The sequence below is a fragment of the Clytia hemisphaerica genome, unplaced genomic scaffold, assembly GCF_902728285.1.
Source record: "Clytia hemisphaerica strain Z4C2 unplaced genomic scaffold, Clytia hemisphaerica genome assembly, whole genome shotgun sequence".
NCBI classification, from domain to species: Eukaryota; Metazoa; Cnidaria; class Hydrozoa; order Leptothecata; family Clytiidae; genus Clytia; species Clytia hemisphaerica.
The window spans coordinates 1,217,770-1,238,181 of record NW_027103968.1 but is presented as its reverse complement, the minus strand read 5'-3'; the positions used below and the strand labels follow the sequence as shown (position 1 = coordinate 1,238,181).

Below are 20,412 nucleotides of genomic sequence, written 5' to 3'. Positions count from 1 at the left end.
AAATTGAGGTTACCAACATTTCTACACCCCTTCCTTTTATCCATGATAGTTTTCTTAGAAATTGTTGTAGAAACTTAGAATTTTGTAACACAACTCTCAAAACCTCAATCAACAACATATAAAAAAATGTGGGCGAAATATTCAGCAGAATGTTGGATATTTGAGGTTACTTTTTAAACAAATTTGACAGCTATTCATTCATTAAATCAACTTTATCTGTGAAAAGTAATCAAATTTGTTAGCTTTTTGAATAAAAATATAAGCCCAAAATGTGTTATGCATTATTATTCAATAGTTAGAATCGTTATCTTGTTGGAATTTTGAGGTTACCTTGTGAAAAATCAAATAAACCTTTGCATTATATTTATACACCTATTAGAATTTTGTTATGATTGCATATGGGAACAATATAGTACCTTTCCTAATTATTGATCAAAATATAACATAACGATTATAAGACAAAATGTTCCCAAATCGAGGTTACTCTGGGTAACATGATGTAAAACCAAAAAAAAAGAAGAAACATTCCCTGTACACCCCTGTTTGTCTTATACCCCTCCTAACCACACATCTTAAGTGCTTAAAAAACAGTAACCTCAAAAACCCTACAACAATACAAAAATCAGGTCTATATACCGTGAGAGGTCCTAAAGCCGACAGCCCAGCCTAAAGCCGATGGGGTCTTTCAAAGATACAAACTAAAATAAAAACAAACCTTTCGCTGACGCAACGAAGATACCAAAGTGTCAACTAAACTGAGAGATTTGATACACTGAACCAATTGAACCAAATAACAATAATTGCTTCTTATAACAAAACATATTTTTTTATTGCAATATGCACAACGTCATAAATGACAACAGTAGTAACAGCATCATAAAAAGTAACAAGATGTTTTGATTTTCCAAAGCACACAAAAATATAAAAGAGGTCTGTGTACGAGCGTGCTCATTTTGAAACGTTACATAATCAAGCCTGGTTTCTATTACTTTACACTGGCACTTGGCTTGATTTCGGGGCTAGGACTTTGTATATAGACGATGTATATTACATTATATTATATATTACATGATAAGAATACAAATAGACAACGTATATTACAATTATTATGTATTACATGACATCTTGCTCCTATAATATAATAAAGATAATATATGTCGTCAAAGAGTACACTTAAATGAAGAGCTGTCCGATTGCGGGCCTTCCGTAAATAAACATTTACGGACATTGACTTATAGGTGGTAAAGAGGGCGTTGATAGTTGCCGCCCATTGATTTGATGTTTGTTATTCAAATTAGTGCTACCACATTGTCCTTTTTTCAACTTCGCGCCATTTTTACAATTTAGTCTGTTTGTTTCTTGATGGAAACCAGTCCAAGTTGTTTCGTATTTTTCCCGCACAAGTCACTTTTATTACAAAACTGTTATCGTTTTAAACATGAGCAACTGATCCAGAATAAAAGGCAGGTAATTATTTTTACAACTCACACTTTTTAATTACATTAATTGACATCTTGACATTACAGCTATCTTGTTAGATGTTTTGTTTCAAGAGTTCTAGCAATAGTTTATCGTTCAACTTGGAGAGGGAATGTTTGTAAACATAGAATTTTTTTTCATAACAGTTATTTGGGGGGTCGGAATTAGGCTGGGCTGTCGGCTTTAGGACCTCTCACGGTACTTTATTTAGAATCTCGATGTTCAATGTTTCAATGATATAAAAAGGTTTAGTTTCTTCGGCAAATGTTAATAGTAAAGTCTTTTACTTTCAAACGGAAGTATGGCGCGCGGAAGCGCCAATAAATACTATCTTGTTTAAAACGAAACTATGTTGTTAAAAAGAAACTATCTTTCATTCAGCGGATACTATCTCACTTAAAAAGAAACTAAGTTCGTTTCAGGAGAAACTATCTTGTTTAAAACGAAACTATCTCATTTAAAAAGAAACTATCTCATTTAAAAAGAAACTATCTCGTTTAAAAAGAAACTATCATTTTTAAACGAGTTCATCGGAAACTTACGTCCAGAAAAGACGAGTTACAGTAAACGAGTTATAAATACTGTTTTAATCAAAAAGCCGAGTAAGAAAGAGTTGTATTGTAACTCGAGTTTAGAAGAAAAAAGCGTGCTTTTTTAAGAACTAGACAAGAGGCCATTTCTTCCAAGTGTCTATTCCTCCTTTTCAACAAACAACGCTTTTTCAAAATAGGGCTGGACCCTTCGTGCATCTTGGCGAGCGAAACTGCCGTGCAAGGAGGGGGGCTCAAGCCCGGGGGGTTCTAGGGCTGCAAGCTGACAGGGAGGGGGGGTGCCGCCCGACTTTCAAACTTTGGACCCTTACTGGGACTAAAAAGGAGAAATCAAAGGAAAATTTTGGGAATTTTACGACCCTTTGCGGGACAAATTTCAGGGAGTAAAAAGTTGAAATTTTTGCTTTTTTCCTGACCCTTAGTGGGACTGAAATTTGATTGTCTGATTTTCCGACCCTTAGCGGGACTTTGGAAGTCCAAAAAAGGTACCCGGCGGCACATACCGTACCCCTCCATTTGCCTAAGCGAGTGCCTAAGTACCCCCCTCCCCCGGGGGCTCGAGCACATACCCAGCATCCATTTTGCCTATGTACCACTCCCCACCTCGGGTGGACAGGTGATTCTTCAGTAACCAATTTAGCTTAGGTAAAATACGGACCAGACAGTAAAACGCGACCCACGTGACTAAATGACTCATTAAAATTTTGACTTTTTGGCTACTTCAGAGAAAGAAGAGAAAGCATGCCTTTATTCTTACAAGCCCGAGTTACAACTCTTCCTTACTCGGCTTTTTTATAAAACCGTATTTATAACTCGTTTACTGTAACTCGCCTTTTCTGGACGTAAGTTTCCGACGAACTGAGATAGTTTCAGTTAAATGAATATGATAGTTTCTTTTTAAATGAGATAGTTTCGTTTTAAATGAGATAGTTTCGTTTTAAATGAGATAGTTTCCTTTTAAATGAGATAGTTTCCTTTTAAATGAGATAGTTTCGTGTTAAATGAGATAGTTTCGTTTTAAGGGAAATAGTATCCCCTGAATGAAACAAAGTTTCGTTTTAAACGAGATAGTTTCGTTTTAAATTAGATAGTTTCGTTTTAAATGAGATAGTTTCTCCTGAAATGAACTTAGTTTCTTTTTAAGGGAAATAGTATCCCCTGAATGAAACATAGTTTCTTTTTAAATGAGATAGTCGGTTTAAATGACATAGTTTCGTTTTAAACAAGGTAGTATTTATTGGCGCTTCCGCGCGCCATATGGAAGTGCAGTAACCTCATAACACCTACATTTTTCAAAGTCTCAGACCATTCCTTTGAGAAGAGAGAGCTTTGCCAATAACTAGCAAAGGATATGAGACTAATCTAGATACTATTGTTTTACGTTTAAAAAAATGAACATCATAGCAAGATGGAGTTCATCTTGCTACAACATACAACATAAATAGCGTCAAAGTAACCTCAAAAACTCAACATAATTGACTTGTAACTTTATCTTTTCATGTGAGGAAAGATGTTAACAGGTTACATTATTTTATTTCCAGTCAAAATGATAGAAAATAATATCTCACCTGACTTAACAAGTCATGACTTTACAAGTCATCTCATTTTGGTAACCTCATTTTCACAACATTCCTAGGAAGGTAACCTCATTGAACAAACAAAAAATGAAAATTTGACCTTTTGGCTATCTAGATATGAAATTTTATCATAATCTGACCTGTAAAAGTAAAGATATTGAGTTTAGAAAAGGTAACCTCGATTTTGGAACCTCAAAAATCCAACATTGAGTTTTTGACTATAGCCTTAGTTTGGAGCAACCTCAAAATTCCGTGTTTTCTTTAAAAAATTGTTTGGCCTTAGCGGGTGGCTCCTAAATCAATCACCTAAGGGTAACCTCAAAAATCCAACCTACACAGCCACAAATGGATACTAATTCAAAATGTCACATTTACCCCTTTTATTTTTGACTACGATCAATGATATTTTTTTCAAAATTTAGCGGTAAATTTTAGTTTCAATCTGTCATTTGTGTAAAAATCAGTTTGAAAGGGTTTGGTTTAACATCCCCCTGACTGTAGTAGAAAGTCAGTAGTTAGTTAGGAACATTTGGCGAGTTCCTGTACTTGCCCACAATTTAAAAAATTACAACCGCACTCATAAAAAAATTACGTTGTGTCTTTTTTACCGTTTTTTCCCTAGACGATATAGCAAACATAGTAAGTATAAGCAGACGGTGCCTTTAATTGGCTGTAAAAAATTTCGGCAATTTTCAACAATGATAGAACACACCTATTTAGTCAAATAGAATAAAGCACATAAGATATTCTTATAATTGTGAAATGCTGTTCGCGCTTTCGCTACGATGGAGTGCATGGCGTAACTCGCGCAGCGACAAACACGCCTTCTGTTGGCTGATCATATTAGGCGTTTTGGTGTTACCACTTTTGAAGCAGCAGGTGCCTTTATCATTCCGCAACTCTGTCCACCATTGTAAATGAGTGAACACTAGATCCAAACGGGCGCCCTCAACCCGGGGGGGTAGTACCCTTGTCGACCGACGGGGGTGCTCCGCTGATGTTCGATAAATGGACCCTACGTTGGACTCAAAATTTGCGAAAAAAGTGACCCTGAATGGGACTGAAATTCCAAAATTTTCTCAAATTTTCTACTTTTTCCCCAAATTTTCCAAAAATAGGCACCCTACGAAGGACTGATTTTTCTATTTTGGTGTTTTTGCGACCCTACCTGGGACTCGTGTAGGTTAAAAAAGGTACCCTGACCAGCGGAGCATCTCCGTAACCCATCTTGCCCTAGTACCCCCCCCCCCGGGCCCTCAACAAAGAAGATCATTTGCACTTTGGTCTCCGTCGGAGAGGTCTTTACTACCGGAGGTCTCCGGTAGTAATGTTTTCGACTGAAAATGGTAAGAAACTTAAGTTTACAAGTGTCATTTAGTTTTTGCTGGCTGATAGAATGGCAGAATCCTGGATGGCTTCCCTAACTGAAAATCTGCTGGTTTATTTAGCTGTTTTATTTAGGTTTATTTTTAGACATGCAAATACTTGGGGCATACAAACCTTGGTTGGCAAGCACAAAGTTTTATGGGGCCAAAAAATTGCAAAATTTGCGACATAAACTTTCACAAATTCAAGGAAAGAATCTTCCTCGCGAGTATAATAGTCCGGGAGCCAAATCCTATATCTCCTTAAATAAGCACTTTTGCTTAACCCAAGATTCTACAGGATAAACTATACATTTTTGGAATCCTCAACTATCCTAGTTTTGGAAATGGTCGGTCCCCAAAGCTAACTCCTGGTCAATTTTTCATACTGGGCCCGAGTTTAGGGGGTACTTTTTACCCTTTGTAAGGATTTGTTAAGGAAAATGCCATTCCAGGGATGATATAATTTGCTGTATCTAGTCAATCAGTTGACCAATTGCTTTGAAACTTTGCAAAAAGTTTCAAGGTAGGCTGATGATTATTTTCGGCAAAAAACTTTTGTGAAAAATTATTTTTATAGGTTTGCCTGGGGAAAAAAAGGGAAAATTTGGGTATTTTAACTAAATTTTGACCCTTTTTAAGTCTGGGACCTACCCAAACAACTTTTAATGAGACACAAACTAGGTGTTATGATAGACCTTGATGCAATACATCAGAAAAATTTCAAACAGACAGTATTTAGTATTATTTCAGGGCTGCAGGGGGTAAAATTGCCCATTTTTATGGGTTTTTACCTTATTTGAGCAATTTTCACCACTAATCTTGGTTAAAACGTTATCAAAAATAGTTTTAACTTGATTTTTGTGTAATATATCCTGAAAGATCACAATGCTGACTTAAAACTAACAAATCCAGGGTGCAAATGGACAAACCAGGGGGTAAAGATGCCCATTTTAGGCGATTTTTATCGTTTTTGGACCTATTTCACCCATAAAGCGGTTTTATGGTGTACCAATTTTATTTCTGACCACTGAAACAAGGATAATTTTGTAGTAGGAGCAATGGGAAAGTTATTTGTGGTTTTCATTGTCTGTAATCAGGGTCACTGTGGGCAAATCAGGGGGTAAATACACTACTTCTTGGTAGTTGTTGCCTGAATTTGGATGTTTTTATTGTATGGTAGCCTCAAATTTATGAAATTTTGAGATGGAAACCAGTTATATACCCTTCAGTCATTTCTTAGTACTTTTGTTGACAACCTTCACAAAATAATGACGGATTTAACTTAAGTAATGGCCAAATTATAACATTTTTTGACGTAATTTTGTCAGTTTTTGCTTTGAAATTCCACTATATTGCTATCCAGAGCTTCCAAAAATGGTCCCTGTACTGGTTTTTAAGTAGAATAGTTATTTGGAGCCTAATAATTTGTAAAATATTGTTAACTTGGGTAGATATAAAAGTGCTGTGTCATTGTTAAGGCCTGCTTTGATGAAAGATTTTCTAATCGTTTTGTGAAAACAAAACTAACGGTCCTCTGCATACTCATAATGTACTACATACTCATAATTTGACTGATCATTTTTGCCATTTTACTGACCTTTTATTAGTAGCTGGTCTCAAGATAATAATTCTACAAGTAGCTGGGACCATTTTGGGAAGCTCTGAATAGCAATATAGTGGAATCTCAAAGCAAAAACTGACAAAATTACGTCAAATAAATGTTATCATTTGGGCATAACTTAAGTTTTAAATCCGTTATTATTTTGTGTAGTTGTCAACAAAAGTACTAAGAAATGACTGAAAAGTATATAACTGGTTTCAATCTCAAAGTTTCATAAATTTGAGGCTACCATACAATAAAAACATCTAAATTCAGGCAACAACTACCAAGAAGTGGTGTATTTACCCCCTGATTTGCCCACAGTGACCCTGATTACAGACAATGAAAACCACAAATAACTTTCCCATTGCTCCTACTACAAAATTATCCTTGTTTCAGTGGTCAGAAATAAAATTGGTACACCATAAAACTGCTTTATGTGTGAAATAGGTCCAAAAACGATAAAAATCGCCTAAAATGGGCATTTTTACCCCCTGTTTTGTCCATTTACACCCTGGTTTTGTTAGTTTTAAGTCAGCATTGTAATCTTTCAGGATATATTACACAAAAATCAAGTTAAAACTATTTTTGATAACGTTTTAACCAAGATTAGTGGTGAAAATTGCTCAAATAAGGTAAAAACCCATAAAAATGGGCAATTTTACCCCCTGCAGCCCTGAAATAATACTAAATACTGTCTGTTTGAAATTTTTCTGATGTATTGCATCAAGGTCTATCATAACACCTAGTTTGTGTCTCATTAAAAGTTGTTTGGGTAGGTCCCAGACTTAAAAAGGGTCAAAATTTAGTTAAAATACCCAAATTTTCCCTTTTTTTTTCCCAGGCAAACCTATAAAAATAATTTTTCACAAAAATTTTTTGCCGAAAATAATCATCAGCCTACCTTGAAACTTTTTGCAAAGTTTCAAAGCAATTGGTCAACTGATTGACTAGATACAGCAAATTATATCATCCCTGGAATGGCATTTTCCTTAACAAATCCTTACAAAGGGTAAAAAGTACCCCCTAAACTCGGGCCCAGTATGAAAAATTGACCAGGAGTTAGCTTTGGGGACCGACCATTTCCAAAACTAGGATATTTGAGGATTCCAAAAATGTATAGTTTATCCTGTAGAATCTTGGGTTAAGCAAAATGCCATGGTTTGGCTCCCGGACTATAAAGTTCTTGGAATCAAAACATGAAAAAGAAAATTTTCACACAAAAAATGGTGTAGAGGGAGGAACAGGCAGGGGGGTCAGTAGTAAAATCTCAGACGTAATGACGTTTACTATGGTGGCGGTGTGACGAAAAATAGAAAAACATTTTTACTACCCAGGGTAGTTAAATACTAAAATGGGTGGTATCTATTTGTTAAATGTTTAAATATTTTTACTACCTGGGTAGTTAAAACTGGTAAAATAAGCAAATTTTAGCTATTTTGTAATTCTTTTAATTTTTTGGATGACTTTTCTGAAAAAATCTGAAAATTGTTATAATTTGAAAAAATTTTCTGTTGGAAAGTTGTTTGCTGCAAACAAAAAATTCCCAAAATTGTTTGTCAATATGAAAAAAGACTTAATTCTTAGGGCAAAAGATTGCACTAGGTGAAAAATGTCTCGCAGAAAATAATTTTATAGCTTTTTTTGTAAAATCAGTCTGAAAAGCAACCAAAAAATAGGTCTCCATGAAAAATTGTCCCAAAAACTTTTACTACCAGGGTATTAAAATACCTCTTCCAAAAGTCTGGGTGGTGGTATGTAAAAATTTGTAAAAATCCTTTTACTACTCATATATATGTCTGAGATTTTACTTACCGACCCCACCCCTGGGAGGAATCTTTCTTAAATTGGATTGGAACCTTTGTCTTTTGACTCATGAGGCTTTAACATTTATATGTTACATTTCATTTTAAGTTAACTTAGTTAATTGAAGCTAAATAATTGCTTTTTGACAGCAAATTTTGTTTTTTTGGCGTGGTAAGATATACTTCTTACGTATCAAAACCATTTAAGGGCTGTTAAGGGGTCATTTGAACAGAATTTCAGTGGCCAGCAAACTTGTTTGAGCGGTATCTTTTAAAAACGCTGTTTTTTAAGTTAACTTAGTTAATTGAAGCTAAATAATTGCTTTTTGACAGCAAATTTTGTTTTTTTGGCGTGGTAAGATATACTTCTTACGTATCAAAACCATTTAAGGGCTGTTAAGGGGTCATTTGAACAGAATTTCAGTGGCCAGCAAACTTGTTTGAGCAGTATCTTTTAAAAACGCTGTTTTTTACTAAAAGTATCTAAGAGATGTGGAGAGCGAAACAAATTTTCTTTCAAAAATTTAGAATTTTCAGTCAATTCTATCTTATCCAACGATATATTGCCTATTTAGCTCTTGGGTTAAGCAAAAACGCTATTTTTGGATCCTGCTCCCAGACTATATCAATGATGATTATAAAATTATCTTCTTTTTGTCTGATATTCTGTACGTACATTTAGCACCAAACTAATCAATATTTACAATTCTTATGATATATTATCAAATATCTTGTTATGAAGTGAAATTGTTATTTTTTAAAGCCATTTCCTGTAGTCGCATCTTATTAAAAGCTTCTCTTGTATTCACTTGTGGTCTGAAAATTATAATGAAAGTTTTGTAACCATATAATAAAATAAAATGCGCTGCATTATATATAGTTGTGACCAGTAGCACAATGAAACTACGATTGACCATTGATTGTTGGGAGAAATAAACTCCAGTTGCTGCCACGAATACAACTGTTGATATAAAGGATGAATAAATGACATGATTTGTTTCTTGGAAACGGGAAGGTAGTTTGCGAGCACGGAACCCTTGGATTCCACTGCACAAGGACAATACAGCTGCAAAAAGTAATTGAATGTATATCATAATGTTGTTACTACAATACAACTCCTTTGTTAGCAAATTATCAAAATATTTAGCTTCTATTGTGACCCTTTTGCTGTTAAAGAAATACAAAATGTTTAATACTGTGTTGATTATAATGGCTATGACAATGATGAGCCATTCTGAAGCTTTAGTCATGAGGATTTCTACAGGTGACATTTTGATTTTGCTGCCCACTATCATGTATAGTTTTTGTGATTTTGAAATGTTGATTGATAAGGTGATACTAAATGCAAGACCAAGCAAGATTTGGCGTCCGATACACATTAATGTTGTCGTGTGAAAGAACACGAAACTTGGTAGAATGAACAATAATAAATGGTTGATGAGCTGTATTATGGTCATTTTGTGGTTTGATAATTTGACGATCGGAGTTTCTCGGTTGATTAAAAAAACAAACATTGTTAATAAAGTCATTATTACTAACAGAGCCGATGGGGCGAGGATGATCCAAGTTGTAGAATATTTGATATTTAGAGTGGCCTCGATGAAGGGATCGTAGCAGAGGGTGTTGTTCGAATTGACTCTGTTTGGGTAGTAACATTCTTGGCAGCGCTGTTTATTCCCTTGATATGGCTTGTAGAATTTGTCTGGACAGAGTTTACAGTTCCATCCATAGCTTTGATCCCAGTCTTTCTCTTCATAAAAAGAATGTTTAAGTTCATAGCCTGCTTGACAAAGTGGTTTCCTTTCATCGCAATAAGGTCTGGCTTTCAAAGCTATTGAAGGATTGTATGACCATTGTGACTCGCGTAAAATATTTTCTGGAGTAACATTTGCAATGTAGTATATAGATTTCCAAAAAACAATCAAGAATTCAACCCAACCTTGTTCAGTGAGCATTCTATTTATACCACTTTTCAAGAACGATATGGGTATCCTGAAAAATTGAGTTAGTGTGATATCATTTCCACATCTGTATGTCATATCCAAAAATCTAAGCTGCCAGCATGGAAAAAGATTCTTTAATCGATTTTGAAACCTTTTCTCCTTTAAGAACAGCACCCAGGTGCTTTCACGCTTTATTCTAAACTCTTGTAAGAGAATGTTCGGTAGATTAAAAGAAAGTATAAAAAAGTGATTCACTGCTCCTGATCCTTGAAAGTTTATTAAAACTGTACTTTCCATGAATGATAAATCTCTGTTTGGGTCATAACTACTTATGGTTTTAGTAACAAACGGTAAATAAAGTCTTTTGGTCATTTTCTGTCCCTGGAGACCAGCTTTTCGTAAAAAAGTATCAATTGAGGTACTATCACCCGCTTGAACGATAAAAGAGAGATTATAACTTGTCAGCAAATTTAATGCATTGTTGATAGCATTCTGGTCGTGTACATCAATATTTAGTTCCTTGTAACAATCCATTGGATTCAAGCTCCTATAAATACACATGGCAGATGCAGAAGGGTCGTTTGCACATAGTTCTTTAGTCGATCGAATTGAAGTTTGATTCTCATCTCTTAGGTTGAAAAATGCATTATATGTTATATTGAGTTTATTTTTGATTTTAATAAAATTAGTATGCATGTTAACACCGAAGCTAGATTCATAACTATAGATAGCTAAAGGGTGGTCTAAGAAGTAAGCTGGATACATCGGTTGATCAGTTACACTGACCAGATTAAATGAATTGAGGGGTAAGATCATTGAGCTAACCAAGCGAGTGAGATCAAATGACAGATAAGTAAATACAAGAGTCATGTGTCCAGATTGTTTGTAAACTCCTTTTTTGTTTTCACATTTGATTCCAGAATAGCTTTCATCGACTACCAACGGTAGAAGAGTATCTGTCACAGTATTGGAATTATTTCTCATATCTTTGAAACATAGATTGACTTTAAACCAGAAGTGGTGTTGCTGATCAGCTTTGATGATTGATTCTTGATTCATTAGAGCATGTTGACATTCCTTTTTCTGCTCTGGTTGACATCTGGTCAATGTTAACAGTCCAAGAAATTGACCCTCCATTCGCTTGGATCTTGTAAACTGGGCAGATACCAATGCTAGAATTACTAGTGTATGAGTTGAAAGAAGTTTTGACATTTTCACTTGTCCTCTCGAGTCCTCTAATAATCAAATTAGCGAAACAACTTGCTCAATCAAATATTTTGTAAAGTTACAAATTATAGAAAGTTTCACTTCCTTGCTAGATAGATTTCAAATGCAACAACAAAACCCAACTACTTCCTTAAGGTCCAACGATTTTCACCATCAATTTGTCTTTTAGATTTACAGTCCCTTCTAGAATAACAATGCAACTTTGATATTGATGGTACGACGTTACCCCTCAGAATGAAATCGCTCTGACTGGGCGTTTTCCTTTTTGATTACTTCAAATATCTTTATTGAAAAACTTTTGAAGATCCTTTCATGTTCCTCGTTTCCCCCTGTTGTTTTTTTATTAAAATTTTAATAATGTGCTGAAAAATCATAATCAATCAGATTAAGAACCTTAACTATGTAAGGTGCCGATAAAATCAAAAATTTAAAATAATAATAATAACAATGTAACTAATAAAAATTTGCTAAATCAATACGGCTAAGAAGAAACAAAATAATCAATCTAGTCTTTGATTTGTTAATTTCTTCCCTTCAAAGAAACAGTTCATCCTTAAAATTTTAATGTTATAACTTGTCATAGATGGCTCTCCTATTGGTTGGCCTAAAGAATTAGATTATCTTGAATGGAGACCTTTCAGAGATACATTTTTCAATCTTAATAAGTAAAATTTTTTAATGGCGTTTTTATAAATAAATCAATTCGACATTTTTCAAATTACAAACTAAAACTTATTTGAAAAAAACCTTTTTTAAGAAACGAAATTTTGTTTTAAAATGTCAAATATTTTGCAATATCTTCTGACGTTATAAAATAGACCCAACAGCTAATCGGTTGTAAATGACATAAAACTATCAATATGTCACTTGCAACCAATAAACTGTTGAGTCCATAATTTTATATCAGAAGACATTGCCATTGTGCATATTATGAATAACCTGATAAAGTTTTGATAACGCTTTTGACGGATGACCATAATTCTCTCAAATTAATGCAAGGAATTTTCCTCCAAAAATTCAAGAAATCTTTTCTTCAGAAAAATAAGGAACTAGCCGTCCCAGTGTCAACCGAGACTACTCTTTACCGTAAATTAAATTAAACTTGCTTCGCTCGCTGTCATCTTTTAAGAAATTTGAATGCATTTTATACTGTTATGAGAAATACGTTAACGATTCCCTGTATTTTCCAAGGAAAATGTATAATAATACACGCTTTTTTTTATAAGAATATCTTCTATAAGAATATCAGTGTGAAAATTGGCCAAATCGTAAGAATACCCTATAGGGTGAGTTTCACAGAATTTGATAAGAATACAGTCATTTTGTATTTGTTTAACAGAAAAAGACTGATTCCTTTATTAGACTTGAATTTAAACTTTGAGGCAGAAATGTAATTTTAGTTCCAAATGTTATTCATTCAAAAGTCTAAAATTCTCAATAATTAATCCTTAACAATAAATCCTTATTAATGTTTGTAAAAAAGTCAAGTCTAAAAGAGTAAGAATACGTTAAGAATATTTCACCAGAGAAATGGGATGGAATAGAAAATGTTTTAGAAAAAACGGCTCGCCATGCGAAGAGGGCTGGTTTCTATATGCTCTGTTTATAAAAGTGGTTTTTGATCCATTACTTTTTGGACCTACCTCCGGGTACCCCGGTGGAGGTCCTATGAATTAACCCTTGTCCGTTCGTCCGTTCGTCCGTTCGTTCGTCCGTCCGTCCGTCCGTCCATCTGTTACCAACTTTTTTCAGGATTGACTCATTAGTTTTTTGCACAATGATGCAAAATGGCAATGCCCAGAACGTGACGGAGCCCGATTTTTGAGAAAAAGTTTATTCGGGCAAATTTGGGCCAAAAACTACCTAAAAATAGGGTTTTTTGGACTTTGTGCAAAATCCTGTCATTACTTTTTTCTGATTTTTTGTACAAAGATGGAGGGCAAGGTTCTCTAAAGAATGGCTAAAGTGGCTTTTCCTGGAAAATTCTTATTCGCCTTAAAAAACGTATTTTCGTATTTTGGGGAAATTCCCTTTAACCAAATAAGAAAATATAGCTTTTCTCAATGTTGACTCGTTATTTTTTTCTGATTTTTTGCTCAAAGATGCGTATTAACAATGCCCAAAACATGGCTGAGTCCGATTTTTTAGAACAAATTTTTTCCGGTCGAAAATGCCGGAAATATGCAGGAAATCGCCGTTTTTCTCGATTTTCATTGGTTTTTTCTTATAATTGGTTGTTTTTTCATTCAAAAACATTATTAATAGCAATGCCCCCCATCAAGCATGTTTCAATTTTCAACAAAAAAAATGATTTTTGAAGCCGGAACTATTCAAAAATCGCCGGAACAACCTATTTTCGCCGGAAAGATAGTATTTCTTGAATTTTTTAAGCTGTACTTTATATTTTTTTATGAAATTTTGCACACTGATGTAAAATGATTATACCTAAAATGTGACGGAGCCCAATTTTCGAAAAACATTTGTTTTCGGCCGAAAATGCGGGAAATATGCCGGAAAAACCGTTTTTTTTTTACATTTTCTCGAATTTTCATCCTTAGTTTTTTCTGATTTTTTGCAGAAATATGCGTATTTTTTTTCCGGTTGAAAATGCCGGAAATCGCTTTTTCCTTATTTCTTTGTTTTTCTCACACAAAAACATTATTGATAACAATGGCCACCATTAAGCATGATTCAATTGTCAATAAAACTGGTTTTTGCGACTGGAACTTTCTATTTCTATTTTCCCTACTCCCCTTCCCTCTTCCCCCATCAACAATCAATGATAAAATTTAATGCGTTATGCATTTTCGCAAAACACTATATCGTCTGACTGATTGTTTTCATTTTTCTCCTTATTGCTATCTAGCTTTCATCATCAGGTAGGTCCATTCAGCATGTTGCTTGTTAAACTTTCACTATCCAGTAACAAATTTTACACTAACTTGTAGTCTGAAAAATTCTCCTCACAATGATACCAAATTATTTCTAAAAAATTTGATAGAAATTCAACAAAGACAGATTTGATTTCTTATTTTCGTGCACTTTAGCTTTTAATCTAACTATGCGGTCATGATACCGTTATATCATTAGAATCGCTAGAAAATTCTGAGCAAGAAATATAGGTATCTTTTAGTATAAAAGAGGTCTCCCCAAAATATAAGCCCCTAAAGTTTACGCATAACTTGACCTGAAACAAAAGAATTTCGTCATACCACGCTAATTATACAACTTTTTTAAAGCAACAGCAAAAGAAATCCATTAGCTCGAACCAAACTCCCTTAAGGGCAAAGGACCTGGTATATGACGAGCCGTTTGTCTATTGTTCTGAAGAAGCTGTTTTTCCATCTCTTTACATTCCTCTGATTTTCACCCTCAATTTTGGCAACTTCTTAAGAATACTTGAGCCTCATCCAAAGTACACTATTCTTATAAAAAAAGCGTGTACTGAATGGAACATTAATTAAAACATTTTATAGTAGGGGAAAATTTGTTGCTAAGGGATAGGGAAATCAAAATGACTTAGGTTCCAAATTTTTTTTCGGACACTTCGGTGTAATTTTCGGACAAATATGACAGTTTCAGGCAAAAATCATAGGGTCAAAAATTAATGAAAATTTTAGCTTGAGAAAACGGAGACCTGTTGTATATTTTTGGAAAGCTCTCAAAAAATTAAGATTATAGATAAATTGCGAGTATCGGTGATTTCAGTACCTAACTCGAGATATTGAGCCTCAAAAAGTGCAAAAACTGGACAAAACAGCTGTTTCTGGCTGAAAAACACTGTTTTCAAAAATATGCAACAGGTTTACGTTTTCTCAAGCTAAAATTTCCATTAATTTTTCACCCTGTGATTTTTGTCCGAACACATAGTAAACGTAAAAAATTCCAAGAGATAATTGGTTACCTTCATACATTTACCTTCTGTATTAAAAAAAATTAAACCCAAATGTAAATAATAGTGATAAAATATTACTATAATCACTCTAAGACAACGGTACTACTTAACAAACAACTTGAAACTTTTTTGGAAAAAGAGAATTCGTCCTTCCCTGCTCCTAATCATCAATTTTATTAAACTAGTTCTATTTGAAAATCTACGAAAATTTGAAATTTGAAAATCCCTTGTATGAAAAATTCTGAAAATTTAACTCTTGAAGATTTTAGTTTTATAGTTTTAGACAAGTATTCCGGTTTCGTAGTGTAATTGTTGTTCTAAGCTCGATTTTTTTCTAAGTACACAAAAAGCGATTTTTCCTTTTTCTATCTAAGATTGATCCACATAATGTGTCAATTCAATATGAAAGGGCTTGTGATTTTTTGGAGCTTTATACTTCCTCATTGGTAGCACTCTGTACCTTTGAGTTTCAAAAAAGTGGTACCCTAATGGTAGCACTACTCAATGTGGGTCGATCAATAATTCAATGAAATTTTCCGTTTAATAGTGTTTCAACCTTATTAAGTAGTGATACCGTTAGGGTACCATTTACAGAAATTCTGTTTAAAGATTTTGTTTGGCCAGGATCGAGAAACTATATAAAATGCATTGGCTAACACACTGAACAAAGACAAATTTACAAACTTAAATTGAAATTGGCTATTAATTCGCATACATTTTACAATTCCTTGTAATCCATGCTCAATTTAAAGCTCATCTTTTAGTTCCTGTTCCTTGCGACCTGCATCCTCATCCCCTTCTTCATCAGTACGTTCGGCGTACCCACCTCTCTCGTGTTTTGGTTGTGATTTATGTCCTTGTGGTGTGACAATAACAGCATCATCATCTTCTTCCTCGTTCTCAGGGTCTTCTTTACGATGGTACTCATATTTCTCTAAAGCTTTGGACAAATTCATACTTTCTTTATGGATTTCACGAACATCTTCACCGTTAGCTAAATTGATCCAGAATTCTTGAGCAAATTTCTCAGTGCCACCTTCTTGGACATACATCTCAACGAAAGCGTTTTTAAGTAAAACGCCATTTTCTCCTGGTAATTCATTCATCATTTCTCTAAGACGCTCCGGAAGGAAGTAACTGTACTCATGGTCATAAGTGTTACTGGGCTCTAATGGGAATAGCCATATGTAGCAAGGTCGGATTTGAGCCCTGGTTAACCCATCTACAAACGCTTGATCCATATTCTCCTTCACACCACCAGCCAATTCCAGGAAATGTTGATACATAGCTTTCGCCTTCTCAACCAGTTTTGATTTGATTTTGTTAGCATTCTCATGGTTCATGACAATCAAAGTGAACACACGTTTCTTGGTCAAGTACCCTTTCTTCGGGTCTACCAAATTCTTCTTCAATTCATCCATAATTGCATTCAACTCAAAGTTTCCCATAGACATGATACCGGTACCAGAATATTGCAAATCTACATCAACATCTGCCAAAGTTACCGGGTCTGGATTCGTCTTTCCACAATCTGTTGTATTGATTGAATTGTGACCTTCAAATTGTGAAAACAAGAAAGCCACAGCTCGATTTTCGGCTCCGTAAGATTTGACTTGATGCCACATTTGACTTGGCAGATACAGACAATCTCCAGCGTTGATTGTGGTGAATTGCCAGTTCGGTATATCTCCGACTTTCGGGAATCGTTTAGCATCGACCTGTATATAGAAAGGACAAATGTGCGATTGTTGAGGACAGTACGAGATCATATAATTTTTTACTGAGAAAGTGAGAATAGTTAATGCTACTAGGTACTATTAGGCGGGGCAGGTCCGGCGGAAGTGGGGAGACTGGGGAGACTTCACCCTCCCCACTTTTGAGCAAATGAGATTTATTCCTCAAATTCCTAGCAAATTTTATTTTGAGCCTTCAACCTGTCCACTTTTGGGGGTGTTCCGCCGGTTCTGCAGGGAAGGTTATTAGTTTAAAGGACTTTATTCAGTGCTTAAAAAGTGCAAGAAGAAAATGTTCAGCCAACGAGAGTAAAAAGACCATGTCCGTAAAAGTCTTCCTCTGAAATTAATTAGTCAATTTGGTCAATCGATGTAAAATGATAGCAACCACTCTTAAAATAATTATATAGAGAGGCTATTATTACAGCGGAAGATTTTTCTAAGTATTGCGTTTCTCACCTTTTCGGAGTTGACCAGAGAGTATCCACCGTACCCACGATCCATCGGTCCTTCCCATGCTTGGTACATGTAATCATTGTATTGTAACTCAACTAGTTTCCATTCCTTTTTACCGCTGACCACACAATTTATTGTATTAAAAGCATCTTTATGAATAATACTGCTCCCTCCTTTTCCTTTCTTTCCCATATCACTGTTCATCCAAACATCGATTTCCACAAAATTATTGAGAAAATCACCACAGGACACACAGCTAGGTATTTTCACTTCACCCCACATTGGTGTTGGTAGCTCAGAAACCACGTATTTATTTGCTCCTGATTTATATTCGGATAAAAATGTCTTCAAGCGGTCGCGTCCTAAACAAACATCACCAGCTGGTATTCCGGACTGTTTTTCCCGTTTTCCTTCAATCCGCATTTCCATATTTCCGTATTTTTCAGATAAATATTCATCAGTCCACAAATTAAAAGCCGGCCATTCTTTGGCAACACCTCTCAACACGATTGGTTTACGTTTCATAACATAATTCTCAGCGAAGTCTTTTGGAGCAATGAGGTTATCTACAAAGGAATCATCCACTTTATTGGGCTCACGGTGGCTCCCGAAAGGCTTCATATGCCAAACCGGTAAATCGGTTGAACTTGTATAACAAACATAGTTTGTTAAGCACAAAAACAGTAAAAACATTTCTGAAAATTCAGTACAGTATCCTTTCTGGAATAGTCTTACTTAGCGTTGAATTCACTTTTCTGTTCTGTTCTGCAGCGAAGCTTCTGATGTTATGATTTTGTGTTTTTCTATCAATATCTATTCCCTCTTAAAACGAAACAGGAAGATATTCCTTTAACATGACTTGTTTTGCACTCCACCACTCTGCTTTTTATTTAGAAATTGGATTAATTTCTCTGTCATTGTTTATAACAACCACGTAGGAGAGTGTCATCAAATGTCATTTAAATGACTGCGGTGGTCATCAATCTATTAATTGATTTACTTCCAAACTTCTTTTTTCTGTTCGTCGATGCAAAGATTCGATAAACGTATTTTTGCGTTGTTTTGAATATGTGCAATTACCGAATTACTACTACCTCGTGTTACACTAATTAGTGTAAATTACTGGAGGAGTTTTTCTAACCATTCATCGCTTTGTTGAACTATAGTTTATTGAACCCAGCCAGACCCATTGTCTATTTTCTAAGTTCTTAGTAACAAAACTGCTGAGAAAAATGGCAAATATATTTAACTTTTTCGATATGTTTTAGAGTGAAAATATAACCACGTTAAAAAAGATTCAATTTTTTTTAATATTTTTGCTCCTTTTCGTTTTCGAGATCTAAAAAGCGTAACTTACGCGAAATGTTTTTTTTGCGCGGAAATCTCGTTTGCAAATTCTGCTGGAAGGCTAGTCTTAAGCAATATGGACAGCTCTTGACCGCTCCAATCTTTTAAAAGGCCTTACTTGAAGAGTGCATAGGGGCATAGAGGTTTATACTCGGAGCGATAGAAGACAGTTAGCCTACAACCCATAGCTCGTTTTCAAAGAAACTTTGTTTTCACTTCTATGTCTTCTATTGATTTTTGTTTTTTTTGCAGCGTTTTCTATGTTTTCTATGAAGTATCGAGTATTTTTTTTTTTTTTTTTTTTATCTATAGTATAGTAACACGAACAAATAGTACAAATCTAAAGGTTCCTATCCTCCCGCAAAAGGACCACCAGATCATACCGCCAGGAGGAAGGAACCCCAAATGAGCTTACAAAATGAGCAATAATGACTAAGAAATGAAAATATATATAAAAAAAAAAAAAAACAACAAAAACTAATTACAGAAAATAATTGATAACAAAAAGAAAAATAAACAAAAAGAGCTAGGAGAGCACTTGGAGCATAAGACTAGAATAACGGTCCCCCAAAACGTCCAGTATCGCAGATGAATTTTATTGTTATGCTCAATATATCATGATTTTGGACAACGCTAAATTCGGGGTCACCATAAAGAAGTATTCTACACAATGTTCTGGGATTAAATGGAAACAAAGTTATGTCAAGTTGAAGAAGGCTGTCAAGCATAACAAGTCTGTCGTTAGAGTAATCAGAGCAATGCACCAAAAAATGCTGTGTTGTTTCGACTGAATTTTGTCGACAGTTGCAAAAAGGGTCGACTGTGTCAGCAAAATTGTGCCTGAACTTATGCTCACGAAGATGACTGAAACCAACCCTTAATCGGTTAAGGAGAACCACGCCCTTGTTGTCACTAGCTTTGAAAACTGAATTAGCACTGGGTCTGAGGAATTGGAGAATTGCTTGCTTAAAGGACTTAATAGATGGAAGATTCCGTATATGATCTCCGAGGTTATTCCATTCATTTATGCAAAAAGGAAAGAAAGAGGCACGATAGCGCTCGGTTCTACAGAAAGGTGCCTCGAGTGGTGGTTTTATCCTTCGCCCTGCATTGCGCTCTTCCTCTCCTCTCTGGGGAGGAAGAATATTCGTAAGATAAGCAGGAGCAAAGCCATTGATTATTTTATAAAAAAATACGAGTCTTCTAGTTAACCGCCTGTTTGCCAGGCTTTCAAATCCTAGCTCAAGGTAGATTTTTTCTCTGGATGTTCCTCTGAAGCATCCGGTTATTGCAAGACAAGCATCATATTGAACAGACTCAAGTTTTTCAGAGAATGAGGAATTACCAGGACGATCATATACGATATCTCCATAATCTAAGTGTGGTCTAACATAGGTTTTGTATACCGGGTGTCTCTGAAAAAACTTCCCCC

At 34.9% G+C, this 20,412-nt stretch overlaps 3 protein-coding genes across 3 annotated transcripts in view; 1 reads left to right on the top strand and 2 right to left on the bottom strand.

Moving 5' to 3' along the window:
* The window catches only part of LOC136810460 (uncharacterized), a 31,447-nt gene that overhangs the window by 704 nt on the left and 10,331 nt on the right, over nt 1-20,412 (top strand). The window lies entirely within an intron of this gene.
* Nucleotides 9,071-11,835, bottom strand: LOC136810459 (uncharacterized). Its single transcript, XM_067067018.1, has one exon. The coding sequence runs from the start codon at nt 11,532-11,534 to the stop codon at nt 9,114-9,116; it is 2,421 nt and encodes an 806-aa protein (XP_066923119.1). The 5' UTR covers nt 11,535-11,835; the 3' UTR covers nt 9,071-9,113.
* Nucleotides 15,433-18,456, bottom strand: LOC136810458 (uncharacterized). Its single transcript, XM_067067017.1, has 2 exons — nt 17,637-18,456; nt 15,433-17,162 (listed from the first exon to the last, which is right to left on the bottom strand). The coding sequence occupies exons 1-2, from the start codon at nt 18,324-18,326 to the stop codon at nt 16,191-16,193; spliced, it is 1,662 nt and encodes a 553-aa protein (XP_066923118.1). The 5' UTR covers nt 18,327-18,456; the 3' UTR covers nt 15,433-16,190.